The 21,797-nt window shown below is 35.5% G+C and overlaps 2 protein-coding genes and 1 long non-coding RNA gene across 7 annotated transcripts in view; 2 read left to right on the top strand and 1 right to left on the bottom strand.

Moving 5' to 3' along the window:
* Positions 1–21,162, bottom strand: part of LOC137398986 (uncharacterized) — an 80,312-nt gene extending 59,150 nt beyond the window's left edge. For 2 of the 5 annotated variants that reach the window (XM_068085153.1, XM_068085154.1), the window contains exon 1: positions 20,887–21,162. In XM_068085153.1, the coding sequence (XP_067941254.1) occupies positions 20,887–21,034 (148 nt within the window). In that variant the 5' untranslated portion in view covers positions 21,035–21,162. Of the gene's footprint in view, positions 1–17,497; positions 17,685–18,116; positions 18,192–18,327; positions 18,403–18,749; positions 18,834–19,092; positions 19,156–19,465; positions 19,529–19,677; positions 19,744–20,886 lie in introns of those variants that run through there. The other 3 variants (XM_068085151.1, XM_068085152.1, XM_068085155.1) reach the window with 3 other exon arrangements.
* On the top strand, positions 5,405–6,881 carry LOC137399009 (uncharacterized). The gene is made up of 3 exons (XR_010979113.1): positions 5,405–5,519; positions 6,358–6,459; positions 6,713–6,881. It is a non-coding gene; the product is annotated as an uncharacterized lncRNA (long non-coding RNA).
* On the top strand, positions 9,252–13,318 carry LOC137398910 (sulfhydryl oxidase 2-like). The gene is made up of 3 exons (XM_068085074.1): positions 9,252–9,342; positions 10,339–10,458; positions 12,844–13,318. The coding sequence occupies exons 1-3, from the start codon at positions 9,337–9,339 to the stop codon at positions 12,952–12,954; spliced, it is 237 nt and encodes a 78-aa protein (XP_067941175.1). The 5' UTR covers positions 9,252–9,336; the 3' UTR covers positions 12,955–13,318.
* Positions 21,163–21,797: the final 635 nt, after the last annotated feature.

The raw sequence follows: 21,797 nt of genomic DNA, 5'->3' as shown, positions 1-21,797 counted from the left end.
GCAAGAATCTTACACACATGGTAATGGATAATACCAATAGTTATCCAATAGTAATGGATAATACAAATAGCAATGACTGGGTGCCATGAGTGCCTAGTCATATAGTCCCGTATGCCATGAGATATTTTCATGTGTAATAACTATGTGCACACTTATTCTATTATTATTTAATGCCAGTATATTTTATTATTGCTAGTACTCTGGAGTTCTGTGTGCCATGAGAGATTATCATGTGTAATAACTATATGCACAGCTTCTATATCATTGATAATACAAAGAGTGACCAAATAGAAATTAAACTAATAACAAACTAATGAATCAAATGAGATTTAGAAGCAGTTAAGTTGGAACACAGTATTAAACACCCATTAGACATGACTGAAAATAACTGGATGAGGTAGCTTTTGTCTAAGGTTGGTTGAACTAAAATCCTGCTTTGAAGCGGCATAGTGTATTATGATTTTATTAAATGTATAACGATTTACTATAGTTTTGAGTAGACTGTTGGCCTGCACTGTGCATGTAAACATATAAATGTAACATATATGTTATTGTCTGTGATGTTACTTGTTTAAAAGCTCTCTGTGTGATACCATAGCTCTCCATGTGTGAACGTAAGCACTTTTCTGCAGCAATACATATTCGGCCTGACGTATCAATGGTGTCACAAATCCTCCTCTGTTTTAACTGAGATTATAGTTATTCATCAATACTTCTTCTTCCCACTACTTCTACATCGGTCAAGAACTTGCTACATTCATCACATTAGAGTTAGAAAAGTTTCCTGATCACTGAACTCCTCATCTTCACCTTTATCAGCTTTTGTCTCATCCTTCTCCTTTCTAGCCAGAGAATGTAGCATGAGTTGGCCAGGTTTTTCAGCCCTGCTCACATCCAAATTAATACAGTTAGCATTAGGACTTGGTGTGATATCTGCCTTTATGAGCAGTGCTTGAAGTGCAGATCTAAAGCACTGCACATCCAGGTTATTGTTATAGCCACCCTACCTTTTCCATGATAGATCGTATAGTGGAAAACAGAGTCTCAATGTGATCTTGGTTGATCTTAAAACTTAGGAAGTAGTTGATGTAAGGGTAGTTGCTGAAAAGATATTGAGCAATGCTATGTACAGATTTGGCTGCTGACTCAAAACCGATGATGAAGGTTTTTTTATTATTTTCCACTAGCAGCTTTCAGCTTGGTGTCTTTAATTAGCATAGATAGCTTATGATATTGTTGAGAACTTCTTGTTTTGAGATGAAGTTCTGTCTTGTTATGGACAATTCATGATATACCTGGGGTGTTGTAGTCACCTCTGGTGACATTTAACTAAGAATATGGTCTTACTGTTACGTTTATGACTTAAATACTAGTGTGACAAGCATGCTGTCACTGCTAAACTCATTGCTCAATAGAAGGCTCTGATGATGTGATGCACATCACTGCGATGTAACGTCGTGAAAACAGCAGCCAATTATAGGCCTCACTTTTGCTCCATTGTAAGGATAGCTATTCGCCAATCTAGGGTTTACTATATCTATGACAATAACCAAACTGTCATGACTACGTCAGAAAAATAAAGAGATTCCAAACTACGGCAAATTTTTGTTTTAGAGTTTTTAAGAGTTTGTAATCACATTTCCACATATTTGGCACCTACAGCACAACATAGTAAGACATGGTGAATCTTTTGATACCAAAAAACTGTAATGTGAATTTTGTTGCAAGTCAACCTTTAAGGCTTGCCACCTATTTTTCGAAAAGTGTTGGTATTTGATAACAAAGTCCAGGAAAGTAATCACCTCATCATCTTTGTCGGGGCAGACCATAATTAGATTTAATTGAAAAAACATCAGAAGAATAGCAAAAACAAGATAAGTGGGGTAACTTTTGTACTAGTTTATGGCGCTCGAAGAAGTTTTACAAATATGGACTCCTTTTAATTCAGATTTAACTATATTAAATGCAGCTGAACCTCTATATATCATGATTAAATAATTGATTTATGGTCATTTGTGTATTATACAAATAACTAGGAATCAATTGGTTTTAAGAGGTTTGTTATTTTGTATTAAGAGGTCTAGTGTGACCAGACCTCTTAATCTAAAATTAAGTAGTTTGAAGATGTACTTTGTATGTTAAAACATCAGAGTGCCTTACCAACTGCTTTATTTCCTAAAGATATTCTTTGATTTCCTGACTGACTAGATGATCAACTTTGTATTGATTATTGTTCAGATGATGGTTCTGATGAAAACAAATTTCAACGTCTTCTATTTTCTTGTGTTATTTATCAGTTTTTGCATCTTCTCTTATCTAAATTTATCATGGAGAGTAACTAGTCACACTAAAGGTTAAGGTTTTTGTAAAGTCTTCATGTTGTATGAGCAGAGATTTTTCATAGTTTGGGGGGAAAGACTCAGCATATTTTACCCTTTTCTTCTCTGATAATTCCTCATCAACATATGCTTTGCCAGTTTTAATTGAAGCTACACTCAATACACATCTATTAGTACTGTAATAGTAGTAGATTTACTAGTGTAACATTATAGTAGTAGATTTATTAGTGTACCGTTACAGTAGTAGAGCTATAAGCATACAATTATGGTGGTGCAGTTATTAGTGTACCGTGATGGCAGCAGACTTACTAGTTTTCTATTACAGGACTAGAGTTACTAGTGTGCCATTTTAATAGTGAAATTACTTGTATATCCTGATAATGCAGTGCACATAATCTTATCAATCTTTTCATAATTTTTAGTCGTTGGTTTCTTTGCAGCGCAGTAAAACAAATACAGTGAAACTCGGATAACTCAAACTTCAAGGGACCGAGCAAAAGTGTTCGAATTATCAGAGTGTTCGAGTTATCAGAGCACTGTCACAAGTCCATGTATTTACTTATTTATTAGTAGATACATGAACATATGCAAACTATAATATAAATCAAAAGCACAAATGGCTTGTTTCAAATTAAATGCTTCTAATGTAAAGTTTAAAACGTTTTTATCAAAAAGTATAGAGATTTTTCTATCACTTGAGATTGGTTTGTTGTTTGAGGTGATGTTATTGCCAGGACGTTTTTTAGATTGACATTGGCAAAACTTGATCGTTGCTGAAATGCTAAAAAAAAAGACATCTTTTTCTTTTGAGCGTTTTACCCACGATCAATTTTGCCGATTTTTCTTGAAGTTTATGCAAAGATTAACTTACTTTACCTGGCATTCGTTAAGAGCAACACTTCGAGGCAGTTCAATTAAAAGTTTTACGAGGTTTTACGGTACATTGTATATCACTAACGTTTTTTGAATGGATACTTATTGAATGTACACACGTATTCTGTGTTTAGGTCAAACGATGAATTTTTTTTAGCTAAGACAACGTATACGTTTAATTACCACAATTTTTAAAACGTTTTAAACATTCAACATTCCGACGTTGATTCAACACGGAATCCACGTCGGAAAACTATTCATCACGGGCTAGCCGGGTCACGCACTCAAGGATTTTCGCCACGCAAATACAAAACAAAAACAACATGCTGTTTTTGTTTTGTATGTGCGTGGCGAAAATCCTTGCGCCCGTGACCCGGCTAGCCCGTGCTATTCATCGTATAACAGTATAAATCAAATTTCACCAAACCTTTAGAACAGTCGTTGACAAAAATATTTTGCCGATGAAGGTAGTAACGACGCTTATGAATTACGAAAAGTTGAGGTTCACCTCTATGGCTTGGAATAAAGTGATTTTCTAAAGCGATAGCAACCGTTTCGGTAACCATTGGGCAAAAACAGTTCGAATTAACAGTGTTGAGTTCGAGTTATATAGAGCCATTTATCATTGCGTGGGAACGGACCAAGCAAATCCAGTCGAGTTAACCATGTGTCCGCTATATCCGAGGGCGAGTTATCCATGTTTCACTGTATTGCTTTACTCTAGGTGTCAATTCTGTCGCTCTAGAACATTCTATCAGTTTTATTTTAAAGGCAAATATGTTTGGCCATGAATTTATTCTTGCAGGTCCTAAACTCAATTGTTGCAATCCTCTTAGTTTACCACAAATAATGTAATTCTATACTTATATATTGTCGGTGTATTTACATGTATCATAAGGTAAATACATGCACTCATGACAGTGTGTGAATAACCTGTATGCTCTGATAGCCCAAACACTTTCACTCAGTCCCTTTAAGGTTGAGTTATTCATGTTCAACTGTATGTTTTATTAGAAATGTATTCTTGCAGGCCGTACACGCCAATACCAGAAAGGGATGAAGACATAACCACACTGTTCATGGACACGCTAGTCACTGACAGGAAGTGAGTCCCAATTTGTTCGATCGTTGTTATGTTCATACACACTGTATTTCGGTTAGTATTTAAAGTGTATATAAAGTGTACAGGTGATGACGTATAATGTGTACAGTTGATAACTGTATAAAGTGTACATGTGATGACTCTATAAAGTGTAGATGTGATGACTGTGTAAAGTGTAGAGGTGATGACTGTATAAAGTGTATGGATGATGACTGTATACAGTGTACAAGTGGTGGCTGTATAAAGTGTACAGGTGATGACTGTATAAAGTGTACAGGTGATAACCGTATAAAGTGTACAGGTGATGACTATATAAAGTGTACATGTGATGAATGTGTAAAGTGTATGGGTGATGACTGTATAAAGTGTACAGGTGATGACTGTATAAAGTGTACGGGTGATGAATGTATAAAGTGTGCGGGTGATGACTGTATAAAGTGTACGGGTGATGACTGTATAAAGTGTACGGGTGATGACTGTATAAAGTGTATGAGTGATGACTGTATATAGTGTACAGGGGATGACTGTATAAAGAGTACAGGGGATGACTGTATAAAGAGTACAGGTGATAACTGTATAAAGTGTACAGGTGATGACTGTATAAAGTGTACGGGTGATGATTGTATAAACCCCTATGGGTGATAGCTGTATAAAGTGTACAGGTGATGACTGTATAAAGTGTACAGGGGATGACTGTATAAAGAGTACAGGGGATGACTGTATAAAGAGTACAGGTGATAACTGTATAAAGTGTACAGGTGATGACTGTGTAAAGTGTACATTGGATGACTGGTCAAAGGGTACAGGTGATGACTGTATAAAGTGTGCAGGGGATGCATGTATAAAGTGTACAGGGGATGACTGTACAAAGAGTACAGGTGATGACTGTATAAAGTGTACAGGGGATGACTGTATAAAGTGTACAGGTTATAACCGTATAAAATGTACAGGTGATGACTGTATAAAGTGTACAGGTGATGACTGTATAAACCATATAAACTGTATAATGATTCTAACTAGGGATGCTAAAATATTATTCTTTATGTGAAATATGAACTCTTTGATGTTTTAGCACATCTACTCTTTTCTATGAGGACTTAATCTATGCCATACGCTACTCTATGGTCAAGTAGATCGGAGGTCAACTGGTTATTTCTGAAGAAGCTAGGCATACCCTTTTTAAGTATCTGTATACTATATACATGGTGAGTTCTTGTTTCATGTATCTATAATAATAGTCAGTACTGTAGTACAATACAATGTATGTATTTTGTGTGCTTGTTTATGACTCTAATGCACATAAGTGTGCATGTATTTCATAATAACATCCTACTAAGAGCAGTGACAAGTATTGTAGTTGCTTGCTGTTTGCCGTTAGCCTGGCACATTGCCAATGGCTAATTTGATAAGCCAATTATCTACGGCTCTTACTAATAAGACTCATGAAAGCAAGTACAAAATGACGCTGCGCCGTAACGGAGAGCGGTAGCTTATTTTTACCCACATAGCGACATATCCCGCCAAATGAATTCACCAATCTTGCATAGAATAATTGGTAAGATATTTGCCTGGTGATGGAAAGCTCCCAGATCAAATCCATCAGATTGCAAGCTTTCAATTTTAGGATATCAATAGCTATAGCAGGACAAATTGAAGTACTACCACACAAACTTCGAGATCTGTTTAATAATAGATAAATTATCGTATAATACAATGCGTGTATTTATATGCTAGTTTATGACTCCAATGCGCATGTGTGCATATATTCCATAATAATATCTTACTAGGGACAGATGTGGTACTATATATTGTAATTGTTGACTTACACTTAATAGGTACACATTTGAGTGCTTCTCACACAGAATCCATTATATAATGATATAATATATTCTACCCAACTGTTGAGATTTAATAGGTATTCAGTCAGGTGTTTTGTTACACAAACTCCTACATATAATGATATGTATCCATATATTTTACATTATCCTATCGAGGTATCTTTATCATAGAACACATTTTGTGAAATCAATGCGTTTCTTTTAGCTCTTCCCAGAAAACAATCAGAAAATATTTGAAGGGATACAACAGCTAATAATATTTATCCATCGCCATGCCAAATAAACTAACCACTCTGACCATCTTCAGGTGTGAGATATACTTCTCTATAATTCACCATACTCTTCCAGTATTCTACTCCAGCTCTCTGTATTACGTATTAGAGGTTGTAGAATAGACAACTCCAAACCTCTGTAACTTGACTCGATATTTACAGAAAATGCATTGTGAAGTTGGCATGAATAATTAGACAGTGTACAAGTTATTTCCTGTTCCATCCATTTGCTACATTTTGTTAATGTACTTACCAGGTCTATTCATATACATGTTATTATACTGACAGGTAAACATGAGGCTGATCTGGAAACATAAATGACGACTCCGTTTATGCTAAAAATGAGTTTTCTTCTCGAGAGTTGTGTCCTTTCCGCAGGACTCACAGCGTAATGTTAGATGAATAAATGGTAACAATAAATGGTATTTATGTTTAAAAACATGAATACATTGAGCTCTGTAGCATATAATGAGCAAGCCTAAGCTTTTTTGTGTTGTGCACTCCAACTTTTTGAAGTACAACATAAACATGATAAAAACATGTCAAAGAAGAGTTATCATAATAAAACAGGGAATAACAATAATAATTATAACAATGTGCTGATATATTATTCCTGTTTTTTCTCTTCAGTTCGTGTTCAATTTTTTAAATAAGCAAATATAAGGACACTTTGAGATGCTTTCAATGTAAAGCTTAACAAAAAACAACATCCTTGAATCAGCTTTTACAAAATTACCAGATCACAGTCATTGATGTCCTCACATCAACTCTTTTTCCTAATAAAATGATATCATCAGCTTCTGGCTGACATGCTTTCCATTTTTCGACCAATCAATATCTTATCAGGTGACGGCATCTGGCAACAGTTTTGTTCACATTTTCCAAGCAAATTTATTTTCATGCCTCCAGCCTTACTTCTATTATAGCACTAGTATAGTTTTCATGACATCCAAAGTGTTTGTAAGACAGTTGGAAGTGAGGCTACGAACAATTGATGGCAGTTTGAGGAGTGTCTCTATAGGTTAAATATTGTCTATAAAATTGTTTGTATTCCTATTTTATATCAGGAGTTGTCACCTTTTGCTGTAGGCTGAGAACACTTCCATGAACAATGGGAGATTGTAGCAAAGCAAAATACCATAGCTTAGTAAACAAGTTTGGCTACTCCTGCTAGCCGCATAGCTCAAATCATAACTACCATGTACAACTTTTATCATATTTTCTAGGTGAAACAGACACGCTGATTGCGATTTAATTGTACTTAAAATTAAGATTGACCCACTAACTTTCAAAGTAATAAAGGCTTTTTTACAGCGTTTTAATATCGGTCTCGAAAACAACATAATTGGCACAACAAGCTCCGCCCACAAATATTTGACGTAGCACAGCTTTTTAGGAACGGAAATTAGGGATGTTTAGTCTGATTTAGAATGATAAAGATGGATGTCTTAAAACACATTGTTATTTAAATTCAGCCTTGAAAATAATTTCAGTCTTTTGTGAAAGGTAGATGAGCTATTTAACATTTCATAATTAAGAATAAGCTCAATACAGTGTGATAACAACGCTAGATTACGATAAAATCGTGTTTTTTGAGCCCATTTTTCTTGATGTTCAGCCTATTAGACATCTTGTAACTAGCTACAAGCAATTTTAAATAGTTTATCTACCTTTCAGAAAAGACTTGCGGAGCTTGTTGTGCCAATTGTGTTGTTTTCGAGACCGATATTAAAACGCTATAAAAAAGCCTCTATTACTTTGAAGGTTAGTGGAGCAATTTTTATTTTGAGTACAAAATCGGAATCAGCGTGTCTGATTTACCTAGAAAATACGATAAAAGTTGTATGCGGCAGTTATGATTTTAACAGTAGAAGGCATATACAGTAAGAAATTAGCAGAACTCTGAGATAACATGTGACCTTGATAAGATATAATTCGGTGACTATATTCCAGCAAACCAAACAGAACAGAGCAGGTGCATGAAAGCTCAAAGAAAATTAATAGAATATGAAATTAACTCAAAATTTTAACCGTAAAGGTTGCTCAAGTACTACAGTTATGGAGTATAATTATCACTAGTACTCTGGTAGTTTTGTGTGCCATGAGAGATATCATGTGTAATAACTATGTACATAATTATTCTATTATTATTTAATGCCAGTATGTTTTATTATTACTAGTACTCTGGAGTTCTGTGTGTCATGAGAGATCATCATGTGTGATAACTATGTACATAATTATTCTATTATTATTTAATGCCAGTATGTTTTATTATTACTAGTACTCTGGAGTTCTGTGTGTCATGAGAGATCATCATGTGTGATAACTATGTACATAATTATTCTATTATTATTTAATGCCAGTATATTTTATTATAGCTAGTACTCAGGAGTTCTGTGTGTCATGAGAGATCATCATGTGTAATAACTATGAACATAATTATTCTATTATTATTTAATGTCAGTATATTTTATTATTGCTAGTGTTCTGGCAGTTCTGTGTGCCATGAGATCATTATGTGTAATAACAATGTGCATAATTATTCTGATAAGTGAGGAGGTAGCTGAGTGGTGCAGTGGTTGGAGTGTCGGTACTCAAAGTAAAATATATGCGTTAGGTTCCCATTTGATGCATTTCTTTTTTTTAATGCTTCAAGCATGACTTCAGAAAGACAGACAAGGCTCTTATTATATTAAAGATCCTTATTGTTACTGTCCTTCTGCACTGAACTTCTAGTATAACTTTAGTCAGTGCTTCATAATAAAACTGTTTTCTAACATTTACACATATAAATATATATTTACAGGTTAGTGGTCTTCTTACTGCTCTGGAGTCTCGGTGTCGGGGCAGTCAAGCTAAAAACAGAGGGTTTCCTTGTACCTTGTGAACCCTGTTTTGCACACTAACTGCAAATGCAAGTATGTGATTTATTAGACCTAGCCACATTAGATTTGGAGTAGTCAGCACAATATTGTGAGGAAACAACTCCTTTTGTACCTCTCTTCATTTCAGTATATTCATGAATCTTAGCCTAACAAAAATAGTGGTAAAAGATTTAGTCAATAATTAAGTTATTTTGTTTTATGATATGCAAAGTGAAAGGGTCAATATTTCTTTCCGTAAACAATACAGTTGAACCTCAAGATGTGAGTTTAATTCATACTGTGATCAAACTCGTACATCAATCAAACTGAATATTAATTGAATTATTCCCATTTTCAATCACTGATCTCAAGATAATTTCTGACCTGAAAAAATGAAATCTGTGAATTGGTAAATAATTAGGTTTTCTAAATAATAAATATTTAAATATCATCTAACAGTGCATGATAAAAGCAAAGAAAAAGTGTTACTACGTCAATGAAGGATATTATTTGGCTGTCTAACTTTAGCAACGGATTATTACAGCCAATAGAAGTGGAGGTGGCTGAAGCAGAGCATTTTCTCAACTTTAAACATAAAGGGCATTTTTCTTGGTAACAATATCAACAATGATATCGATTAATTCCATGTTTTTCAACGAATACAAGAAACTATGTATTTGCAAGACAATAATCTGTTTTGTTAAGTTTCAACTTAAACTTAACATTGTTTATTTAATCATCACTCTTATTATTAGTTATATTCTCATCTGTTATATCAACTGTTGCTAATCACTTCTGTATTAACAGATAAACTGAAAATATCTATGACAATTCTTTATTCGACGTTATCGACATTTTGTTTACTCATTGTGGCTAGCTTGATGACCTTGACAAAAAACCTTTATTCACGGCAATACTAATTATTTCCGGATTCCTCTGTTTTTCTACTTTTTAGTAGGTAGCGTTTTTGGTTTAGATTTGATCCCTCTGTATTTATTTTTCTGTATCTACACAAATAGTGTAATCATCTACATTTTATTATACTGTCAGGCAAATAAGAGGATGGCTGGAAAGACCAGTGAGGATTCCGTGTATTCTAAAATTCAGTTTCCTTCTAAAGAGTTGTGTCCTTTATGCAGGAATCCCAAAGGAATGTGGAATGAAGAAACGGTAAGGTTTAAAGTATCAAAACATTGAGCTCTCTAACATAGCACTAAGCATGCATGTTTCTATCTAAGCAAGTAGAAGTTCACCGTTACTGTTATTTTTTTCTAGACCTTGATATCCAATAACTCTGCCATCTCTGGTGATCAAATCCAACTCTCGCATTAATATCACCTGCAATGAGCAACTCATCTTTGCTGGGTTGATTTTTATTTTTAACACACATTTCAACAGGTTGCAAAAGTTTTCTTGGTTTGTATCAAAAATTTTCGTAGTTGAAATACAGACGCTTATGATAGACAAGTACATATTTCTCTGTAATGGCATGTGCAGAGTCATTATCCTGTCAATCACTGTGATTGGGTCATGCTCTATTTCCTAGGCTATGTCATTTCTGGTAGTAAAGCCAACTCCAGCCTTTTTTTGTTTAAGCACTTCTCTGCCACTCTAATAAAATTTGTGGCCGCTGCTCACTAAACTCCTTGATGGTGTTAGACGGGTCTCACAGAGTGCTGTGATAATAATGTGGTATATCTGAAATTCTTTTGTTGACATCATTAAGGTACAACCATGCGTAACAAATGATTCTTTCAATGTGACAGAATCCTCGAAATTAACAGAATTCACAGACTTATCTAGTCGAATATCACAGAATTGTCTGAGCGGTTCATGCACACCAAATTCTTTGACGAAACGTTTTTAATTCCTTAGACAAGTTATTAGCGAGCGAGTTTTTAGCAGCTTTTGCAATTAGTATAGTCCAAGACACGTATCACGACACACAATAAAAGTACGAGTGCAATTCAACCGCTTAAACTTACCAAACTGCTTAGGTTGCACTATTGTTGGTTAGCGAGCACGAGTCTAACATCTCTTAAAATTTACGTAATTCGAAGCACATATGGCGACACGCAAGAAAATTATTACGGCACTTTGCCATAGTAAATATGATGAAACTGACTTGATTGCGCTCAAGATGACAATTCTTTTACCACGGAACTTTTGCGGCCTAAAAGGAAATTGTTATTATTAAAAAGAAACGATCTGTAACCATAGAGTAGGAACAATAAAAACCAACAATAGCGCAATCTAAGCACATGTATCGCATGTACTACATATGCTGAATTGCACGGGTACTTTTATTGTGTGTCGTAATACATTTCTTGGACTATACTAATTGCAAAAGCTGCTAAAATCCTGCTCGCTAATAACTTGTTTAGCCAATTTAAAGCGTTTCGTCGATGAACTCGGTGTGCATGCACAGCTCAAATAATTCTGTTATATTCGGCCTAATAATTCTGTGAACTCTGTGAATTTCGTGAGTTTGGTCAGATTTGGTGAATAATTCGTTACGTGTGGCCATACTTTTAGACAGGTCTCACACAGAATGCTGCAATATTAATCTGGCTTATCTGAAGTTCTGTTGTTGATGGCGTTAGACAGGTCTAACAGAGTGCTGCTATATCAATCTGGTGCATTTGAAGTTCTGTTGTTGACAACGTTGGACATGTCTCACAGAGTGCTGCGATAATAATCTGGTATATCTAAAGTTATGTTTTTGACAGCGTTAAACGGGTCTCGCAGAGTGCTGTGATATTAATCTGGTAGATCTAAAGTGTTGTTGCCACCAGTGCAATTTTTCATTATGATTGATTTGAGCTATCACTACCAAGAACTCTTCTGCAATTATCAAGATGGTTTTTTACTCCTTTGTTTCCTTCCTAGCTGATATTTCACTGAGTGATGGCGCCAGAGCTAGAACCCTGTTCTAGTCGGACGATGGTCGAGTTGGTATGATTAGTATTGATTCGAATCATTTCCATATATCTGCATGTATAAGGTTTACAGAAACACCAGTTTTTGCTCTACTAGAATCCCTATCTTGGCAGTACAGAGATGTAATCGAACAAGAAAAAACAGGTCAACACATACTGTCATCTTTGGTCTGCTGCTGCGACTAGCTTAAGACTAACTCTATCTTTTCGTGTTTTCGAGTGCAGCCATAGCACACTTTCTGGGAAGTCTAGTCAGACTTTGATGGGTATTTTACTTGATTCTAACAGAATGCCCAAATACACCCCAGTTTAGAGCTGGTAGTGCCAGTTTAGTCTCCGGCAATATAACCCTCGAAGCAGGTTGTGTATTATACAGTAGCAGGTGCAAGTATCAGGTGCGATGGGTAAAGTTAGTATACAGTAGACGCTCCTACACCGTAAACAATCTATTCCAGGAACCTTTACCTTATAGGATTATTTGTAGTGGTAATGAATTGTCAAGGCCATTTACTATGAGTGTAGTTGGTGAGTACCGTGACTATCTGTTAGTTATGTACACCCAGTCAGCAGTTAATTGTATCAGCTCATATTTATTTGATTGTTTTGTTTCTTACAGGTTTATGATTTTCTACATTCACTCTATGCAGATGTTAGACCCTTCAACTTTCCTAAACTCCTCTCTCACGCTCCGGAGTGGAAACGCTTGCCAGGCGTGGACTCACTGTGAGATTGGGAAACCAAAACAGCCATAGGTCGTGCAGAGATGTCTATGTGCTATTTATTGTATATCACATCTGCTATTGTAATTGCCGGTTTGTTCTATTTTGTTGTCATCAAGAGAAGACTTCGACTGCGTTCCAGAAAGTGTCACCCACGAGCGGAGTCAAACCTTGACTATAATAAACCAATTTACTAACCAAATAGAAAGCTATGTCACCAAAATCTTTATGTTTTTTCTTGCAAATTTTGTGCTAGCATACATGCCATTTTCTTGTATGTAGAATTTTGTCTACTGGTGCTTCTTTTTTTAGCCAATTAACTTTTTGCTGATCTGTTATAAGTTTTTACACTAGCTTTGCCAGGAAATATATCTGTACCAATATTTTTAAAATTAGCAATGAATCGCTGTAACCGATTGAGTGGATAATAACAGCTATACTACGAGCGCATGAGGAGTTGCTTTAGTACTATGGGCAAGAAATCAATGAATAGGTCCGACTTACTATAGCTGTACTAGGAGTAGTGGTTACTGTAGAGGGAGCCACAGTTCTACTATGAATAAAAATGATACAATGTAGAAACGGCAGTACTTTGTGTCGGATGTAAATTTATTAAAAACTTACAGTGTGTCAGTGTGAGGCTGATGCTGAAAGATGTTGCTTGATAAGTCAGAGGCAATATCAAGAAACTGAGTGAGAATTTATTAAAATTAGAGGATTTCAACTGACTGATACCAAAATCAATAAAATTGCAGCTGTTCTAGCAACCACAGCAGGTGTTCTGCAGTTCAATAATACTCGTGTCTACACACACTTCGATCTTTGGAGTTGTTGGCACTATAGGTTATAGAAGACGACTCAAAATACACTTTGTATTCTCAATTTTGTACCTCGTGAGCACTGCTTGTGCCGCTCACATATCAACCATAGCTTCCATATAAACTGTTTAGTGATGTTTTAGGCACAGCCTGTAGTACTGAATAACATAAATGCAAGAGTCATGGCCTTTCAACCTCTACATGAAATAGATTCTATATTACTGAGCTAGCTTTCCAGTGAAATTGTAAAATATAAGCAGCTGACTAACACTCAATAATATATTTCTACATTGTGTTCTCATGTGGTCTATTGGGGTATTTCAACTGGCATAAATATTACCTGCAACCTAATGGAAGGTTATCATATTTTACGACTAAGAGAAAGCCTCAACTTCCTAGTATTTCATGTGATCCATATAAATAATCAGAAACTCCATGTTGGCCCTTAATACGCTGTTCTATGAGCTGTCACCTTGTAGCACAAGATGTTTTAATGTACATGTACATTAAAACATTTAATGTATATAAATGTAAAACACCTTTTTAGTTTTAGTATATGAGTAATTCAAAGCACTACACATTTATTAGCTCTACCTTTTATTAGCTACACTATACATCTTATATTTCAACTGACTGAGCAATAAAATTATCAATAGAAATACTCGTACACTCTATGAATATTCAAATTCCTTCTATGCTTTTAATATCTCTGTTCTTTTTGTAACCAACTCATGCTGTTTACAGATTTTCTACCAATTTTTTTATATCTTTAGATTTTGTTGTCAACTGCCCACTATACTCAACAGATCTTTGTAGATCTCTGTGAGTACTTTTAGGTCTCTAAAAGTAATTTTTTTATTCAACACAGTAAATTTTGTAACTACACAGGTCTCTAGTCATGTGAGAGTCTGGTAGGAGTCATCTCTCTGATAAAATTAATACCAAGCATTGCGACAGATATTTAATCACCAACTCAAACAGCACACCTCCTGGCATTTAGCTCTAATGTATACAATTTATATCATTGATTAGCTTATCAGAGATCTGCCCAACATGCCGGCTGTTGCTTTGAAGTAGTGGAAAAAACATATTTTTGTCTCCATCAGTTATGGAAATACAATTATATGGCCACAAGTGCATTTTCTGACTTGAATAGCAAAGCATTCCATATTTTTGCTATTCATTTTAAAACAAGAATATGATGACTGCTGCCACAAAGCACTGGGAAGAATATAATTATTTATATCTCAAAGATTTATTTTAATACTTATTCTACCCTACATGATGAATTTATTCGCGGATTCTTCCTTGTCATGTTGTAGCAGGTGCTACGTTGAGTCTGTATAATAAATAGCTCAATTTTTATGGTTCATATTATGAAGAGAATAATATTACTATTTGAGAACCATTGAAACAGTGAAGTAGTATCAGGAGTCATGGTAAGTTTTTCATCATGTTAAAAAACTTACACTTCTAATACTTATTAAAAGTATGGATGACTCAGACAATAATATTTACCAGTAAGGCTCTGAGAACATATATTAACATGACTCATAGCTTTTATAACAATACATTCCCTCTCTTTAAGATTTATCTCCTCACACTTGTTACTTCTATTGTTAAAGAGTTCATCTTCTTAGTCTGTATAAACTTGTCAGCTTCACAATTACAAATCACTTCTTCAAGATACCTTAGCTACCATTCAATACATTTTTGTGATATCAGTAGTGGATCTTTTTAGCTTTTGACATGTCATGTGATAACTGTGGAGACACCTGCACATTTTGTCAAAAAGGTACAATGTGTTCATAGTTGGGTACTAAGTTGCCTTTTGAATCAGTGATTGAAATATGTTTTACTGATCAATTCTAAATCAATACAATAAAGAATGTTGGTACCCATATTTGCATTTTAGACTGCAAAGGTATCACAACTCCAGCAGCATCAACTGATTCTCTGCATCGCAAGTCAGCCATACATATGGAGCTATTAAACTGAATTTTCTAGCTGACAGAGTGAACTTTTTAACTAAACAGGTGTTTGGTCATGTGAGAGTATGGCTGGCATCACATTTGTAATAACACTGCTATTTCTAGGGTGTCAAACATTTTATCACATCTTAAACGACCACCTTCTGACCTTTAAGCTCCTTATGTATACAATTTACATGAAAGTTTATCTTATCAGAGTTTCACCGCAAACAAAATGCTGCCTGTTATCATGAAACTCTTGAAACAACTCACATGGTATTTCAGCTCCCACATATACAAGCCAATTATGTATGTTTACTTTTGACATGAGACACTCAAGTGATACACTTTTACCTTTATACCCTTAAATCTTTATCACTTATTGACATACCCTTTAGTGACAAACTCTGTTTTCAACTTCCATAATAAAGCACTCCAGTTAATTGGGGTGATATTTCAAAATGTGAGCTTCAATAAAACATTGACTTTATTCCTGTCATCATAGTGATTCAGTACCATAGTGTCATTTAAAACTATCTTATAGACACCCCAAATATCTAAAATATCCTAAAATTATTTAATGTAGTTCTGAAGATCTCCAGAATTATTGTTACTGCTAGTGTTTGCGGCAACTCTACTGGAAGGTGAAATGTTCACCATCTGTGAATTTGTTGGTTTTTCTTGTTGGTCCCAATCTGATTAAGGAATTATATTCTCTTAACTAACATTTCCTTCTTCAAAGAGTCAACTACCATAGAGTGTGTATGTAAACCTGTTAGTTATAATAGATCCAGATTACTTGCTGTAAACGAGAGCTTATACTACTGCAAAGTTTTTCGAGTCATTTTAACAGCATGTTTATTGATGTCAATAGCCTTCATAGCAAAAATAAATCTTATTTATATAATAATTAATTTAACAAAGTCATACAATTGCTATAACTTTAATTTTTTAAATTATATGTTATGTATTTTATATTGGAAAGTATGAGATCAGAATTGTCTCCTCTCAGCAGTTGCATCTATCGTTGAAAAATTATATGTTGATGGCAGATATGAATAGTTAGGCTATCTGTTATAGATCACGCATGACTCATAATGTATCTGTGATAGATCAGCCACGAATACTAAGGATATCTATTATAGATCAAACAAATACTCAAGCTACCTACCATAAGTCAGACATAGAAACTTGGCTGTGTCATAGATAAGACATGCATACTAAGGCTATCTGTCATTGATCAGACATGGATACTAAGGCTATCCGTCATCAGCCTTAGTGTTGGCATACAGTATCACTTCTCCTGGCCACAGCAGAGAAGTGTGCTATTTGTTGGTGCAATTTGGACATTTTCTATTTTTTTTAAAAGGTACTTTTTGTAATACGTTTACATAAGAGCCCAGCGTGTGGCTTGACAAGAGATCCTTTGGTACGACTTGCTTCCCAATAATGCCCACTATCTTTGGAGATGAATTTTACTGCAACTTAGATGGTCTACGACTCTACATTAACATTATACAATCATGGCTGTTTCTGTTAGCCATTTTAGAGCCTTTTTAGGCCAGCTGCAGCAGTGAGACCAGTTCTAAAGCATTGAAGTGTCGCAATGAGTAGGGAATATCATCTGTTAATCTATGGTGGTCTAAGAAAGTTGGAATTTTGCCAAGCTATGCAGGTGGTATTATATAGCATGAGTGCAGTTCAATGATGGACATATGTGTTCATAAAAATCACTGCTAGATGAGAACAAAGGAGAAAATGTATAAAGTACAAATATAAAATTGTATTTAATTATAAATCTAAAACAAGAACTACAAGTGATTTCAACTAAACAAAGATAAATATATCAGCCCAGAGGTTCATGAAGCTGGTCTCCTGTCTCGTCTGTATCAGTGGGAGTACGCAGATAAATATCTAGTCTGTTAAGTCTTTCCATCATGGCAGCCGTATCTAAGGGAACAAATACTTATCAGTATCTATTGTAAGCAACCATATCATTCATTATCTATAAAAATTGCACCATCTCAACCACCTTGTGTAAACCGTCCTTCAGACTAAGGGTAAGTTTAAAATAGATGGTTTGGAGTTGTAAACACTGCAGTCTAATCTGTTAAGTATAGCAATATAATTTAGACAGAATTCATACGACCATAAAAACAGATTTGAGCGATTGGCTCCATTGGAGCATTAACCAATAGAATTAACTGCTGACCAGCCAATAGCAGTGATGAAACAATACTCATCATATCCATTCCTTATAAGTTAATAACTAGCAAGTCAAAGTACACATGAAGGTAAATGAATCTGTGTTGTTACTGATGAGCAGTAAATATGTGGATGTTAAAATTCAAATACTAGTTAAACTGCGAGTAAAAACTTTACCTGCCAACATCTGATTGTTTGCTTCTTGCAGGGCTACGACCTGCTGCTGAGACTCCTCCCTCTGATTGGCCAATGCTATAACAAAAATAGAATCATGGCTCATATACTGCTGTACGCATGAAGGTAAATGAATACGTGTTGTTACTGATGAACAGTAAATATGTAGATATTAAAATTCAAATACTAGTTCAACTGTGTGTAAAAACTTTACCTGCTGTCATCTGATTGTTTGCTTCTTGCAGGGCTACGACCTGCTGCTGAGACTCCTCCCTCTGATTGGCCAATGCTATAACAAAAATAGAATCATGGCTCATATACTGCCGTACGCATGAAGGTAAATGAATATATGTTGTTACTGATGAACAGTAAATATGTAGATATTAAAATTTAAACACTAGTTGAACTGTGAGTAAAAACTTTACCTGCTGTCATCTGATCGTTTGCTTCTTGCAGGGCTACGACCTGCTGCTGAGACTCCTCCCTCTGATTGGCCAATGCTATAACAAAAATAGAATCATGGCTCATATACTGCTGTACGCATGAAGGTAAATGAATACGTGTTGTTACTGATGAACAGTAAATATGTAGATATTAAAATTCAAATACTAGTTCAACTGTGTGTAAAAACTTTACCTGCTGTCATCTGATTGTTTGCTTCTTGAAGGGCTATAGTTTGCTGCTGAGACTGGACTAGCTCTTCTCCCTGATTGGCCAATGCTATAACAAAAATAGAATCATGGTTTGTATAAAGCTAATACAATATGAAATACTGAAATTGAAAAATTGAAATTAAACTTGTTTTTGTCTCAAAAAAAGCCCTTACAAACAACAACTGAAAGTTACAACTTTTTCATGTTCTGTTAGCTAAAATAAAGTTAAAACCATCTGACTTTACAGAGTAAATAAGTAACAATGGTCGCCAGAAGTGACAAACCAACTAGTACTACTACTAACATAATAATAAAGTTGTGTTTACCTGCTGCGTGTTGCTCAGCTTCATCCTGTAGAAGACCAATCCTCCTCTCAACCTGAGCCAAGGCTACAACATAGTGAGTAAACTTTTTGACAGCCTGAGCCAAGTTATCAGCCATGTGTTATCAGTGAATAATAGTAACTACATGAATAAAATTCCTCTGATTAATTGTGCTCTGATAATTTGCTCATAAAATCAGTTGTTTTTTCCTCACAAAAACCCTTTCAAATAGCAACCAAAAGTTGTGACTTTTTTATTCTGATATCTAAAATACAGTTACAACCCTCTGATTTGATATAGTGAAACATAGAAATGGCTGCTAGCAGTGAAAAACCAACTAGTACTACTAATAACATGATAATAAAGTTGTGTTTACCTGCTGTGTGTTGCTCAGCTTGATCCTGCAGCCGGCCAATTCTCCTTTCAGCCTGAGCCAAGGCTACAACATAGTGAGTAAATTTATTGACTGAGAACCTACTGTTATGAAACTATTACTTGCTGTTAATGCTTGTGATTGTAGTGTACTTTATGGTTCCTCAGGTAATAAATATCACTTCTGCACAGAAATGGCCTAAATATATCATTTACCTGTCGCCCTTTGATTATCTGCATCCTGAAGAGCAGCAAACTTCCAAAAAGTGGCTGTGACAGGAACTACAACCAAGTAAAATTAAAAAATACCTTAATCTAATCAACAAACAAATATTTTATAAATAGGAAGTCCTCCACCTCACTCCATGTTGGAACCAAATTGAAAAACAAAAACATTAATGCAATAAAAAAGTAACACATGGTGATAGTAATGGTATGTCTGGGAAAAAGATTGCTGTCATCAGGAGTCAAACTTTAGACTTTCAGCTATGTAGGCTGACAGTACCACCTGCACTAAGTGACTGCCTTTCAACATTCAGGAGTAATTAGCCAAAAAGTCACACTTGACTGCATTGGACTGTTGGAGTACTGATACTATTAATCAGAGCTATTGGATAATTTCTCAAAACATAGCCTTTGAATATGTTAATAGTTAAAAACATAGCTTTAGAATCCACAGCTAAGAGTTGATGGTAGGAATTATTAGTGAATGAGAATCAACAAGTGTTGCTACTGACTGCAAATAGTCTAAGAACTACTACTGCATGTTGTACTTATCTTCTTTAAGGATATAACCAGGTGTACAGACTCAGTAAGTAATAATAGACTGAGAACCTGCATTTAAACTGTTAAAAAACTTGCGTAAAACTATACCATATTTTATGCCTACTCAAACATTGCGATTCTGTCTTTAGCAAAAGCAAGAGCTGCTCTATAGGAAAAATCTTTACTATAATAAAAGCCATGTCTGTCTGTCATAATTACTGCTACTATAATTCTAGTAAATAGCTCATGTTTCTATTCAAAACTGTCGTGAGTGATAAGAATATACATGAATCAGGAAAGTTCAGCTAAGTGCTGACTAATAGCTGCCACAAGGTGTTGAGCTGCTAACATCACTTTAATCCTATCAGCTTTGAATATGGAATTAAAATACTCAGACTATAATTATCCAAGAGAGAGAGCAGAGGTGATGAGTGATTAGCAAGGGGTGAGTGTTGGCTGAAGAGAAGAGGCTAAACTGACAGCATTTAATACAGAGACAGAGCTGAACTGCTTCTACAGCCCACTGCAGTCTCTATGCAAGGAAAATGTAGATGGAAATCCCCAGGGTATGTTTTTAAAGATACCCTGGGGACAAGCAGAGAGTTATGCAATAGAGTAGTACAAGTGACTAGCTGGTATCACACTATATAATAATCCTACCTGCTAATAATGGCTGCTTCCAGCTCTTAAGCAGCTCTACTGTCTCTTTCCTTCCCTCAGACTCTGCATCCTTGAGAGGAGTTCTACTGACACTGTTCTTTATACTGAGGAGATCAGAGACTTTATCAGGAGGAATGGAGGTCAGCATAGTCTGTAGAGCTGCTGTGTGTCCAATTTAGGCTGCCCAGTGCAGTGCTGTGTCTAGGTATTTATCCTGTATGTTGAGCAGGGAGACTCGTTGCTCTACTGACAGGCTGATCAGTAGAGTATCTACTATCTCTGTATATCCTCTATATGCAGCCCGTGTTAGAGCTGTCCAACCCTCTCCATCCTTCCCAGCTATCAGCTCATACTTCTTACCAGAGGATACTGTATGAAGTAACAGCTCTACTAACTCTCTATCTCCCTTCAATACAGCCCAGTGCAGAGCTGTACGTCCACCCCAATCCTTCTCAAACAGTAACTCATCTGCTATTCCTCTCAATGGAGTGAGTAACAGATGAGATACTTCAGGGTGGCCACGGGAGATAGCCAATAGTAGAGCTGTATACGACCCTCTGATAGTTGTTATAAGCTGAAGTAGCTGATCAGGAGGGGTGGTTGTTAGAGCAACCCTAAGAGAGGTAATGTCAGGAGCTCCACTAGCTCTAATATATTCCCTAATCCATTGCTCCATTGTATTCTGTAAAATACTCCACATAGTAAAATATGATAGAGAAAAATTAAGACAAATTGTAACTCAACTGCTGACTCTGGCTGAACTGATGACTTATAAAGCTGCCAACCATAACAGAGTTGCTGCAGGTGAACTCTGGATATTCACAGAGTATAAAAAGGATACTAGGAATGTGATACTGAGAACTGGGAAATCAAGCATCAACACTCCTATTTGCTCTCTCATGTGTTAAACC

The sequence above is a fragment of the Watersipora subatra genome, chromosome 6 (genome assembly GCF_963576615.1).
Source record: "Watersipora subatra chromosome 6, tzWatSuba1.1, whole genome shotgun sequence".
Classification (NCBI taxonomy): Eukaryota; Metazoa; Bryozoa; class Gymnolaemata; order Cheilostomatida; family Watersiporidae; genus Watersipora; species Watersipora subatra.
The sequence above is the reverse complement of the archived record's forward strand: the minus strand, read 5'-3'. Positions and strand labels throughout refer to the sequence as shown.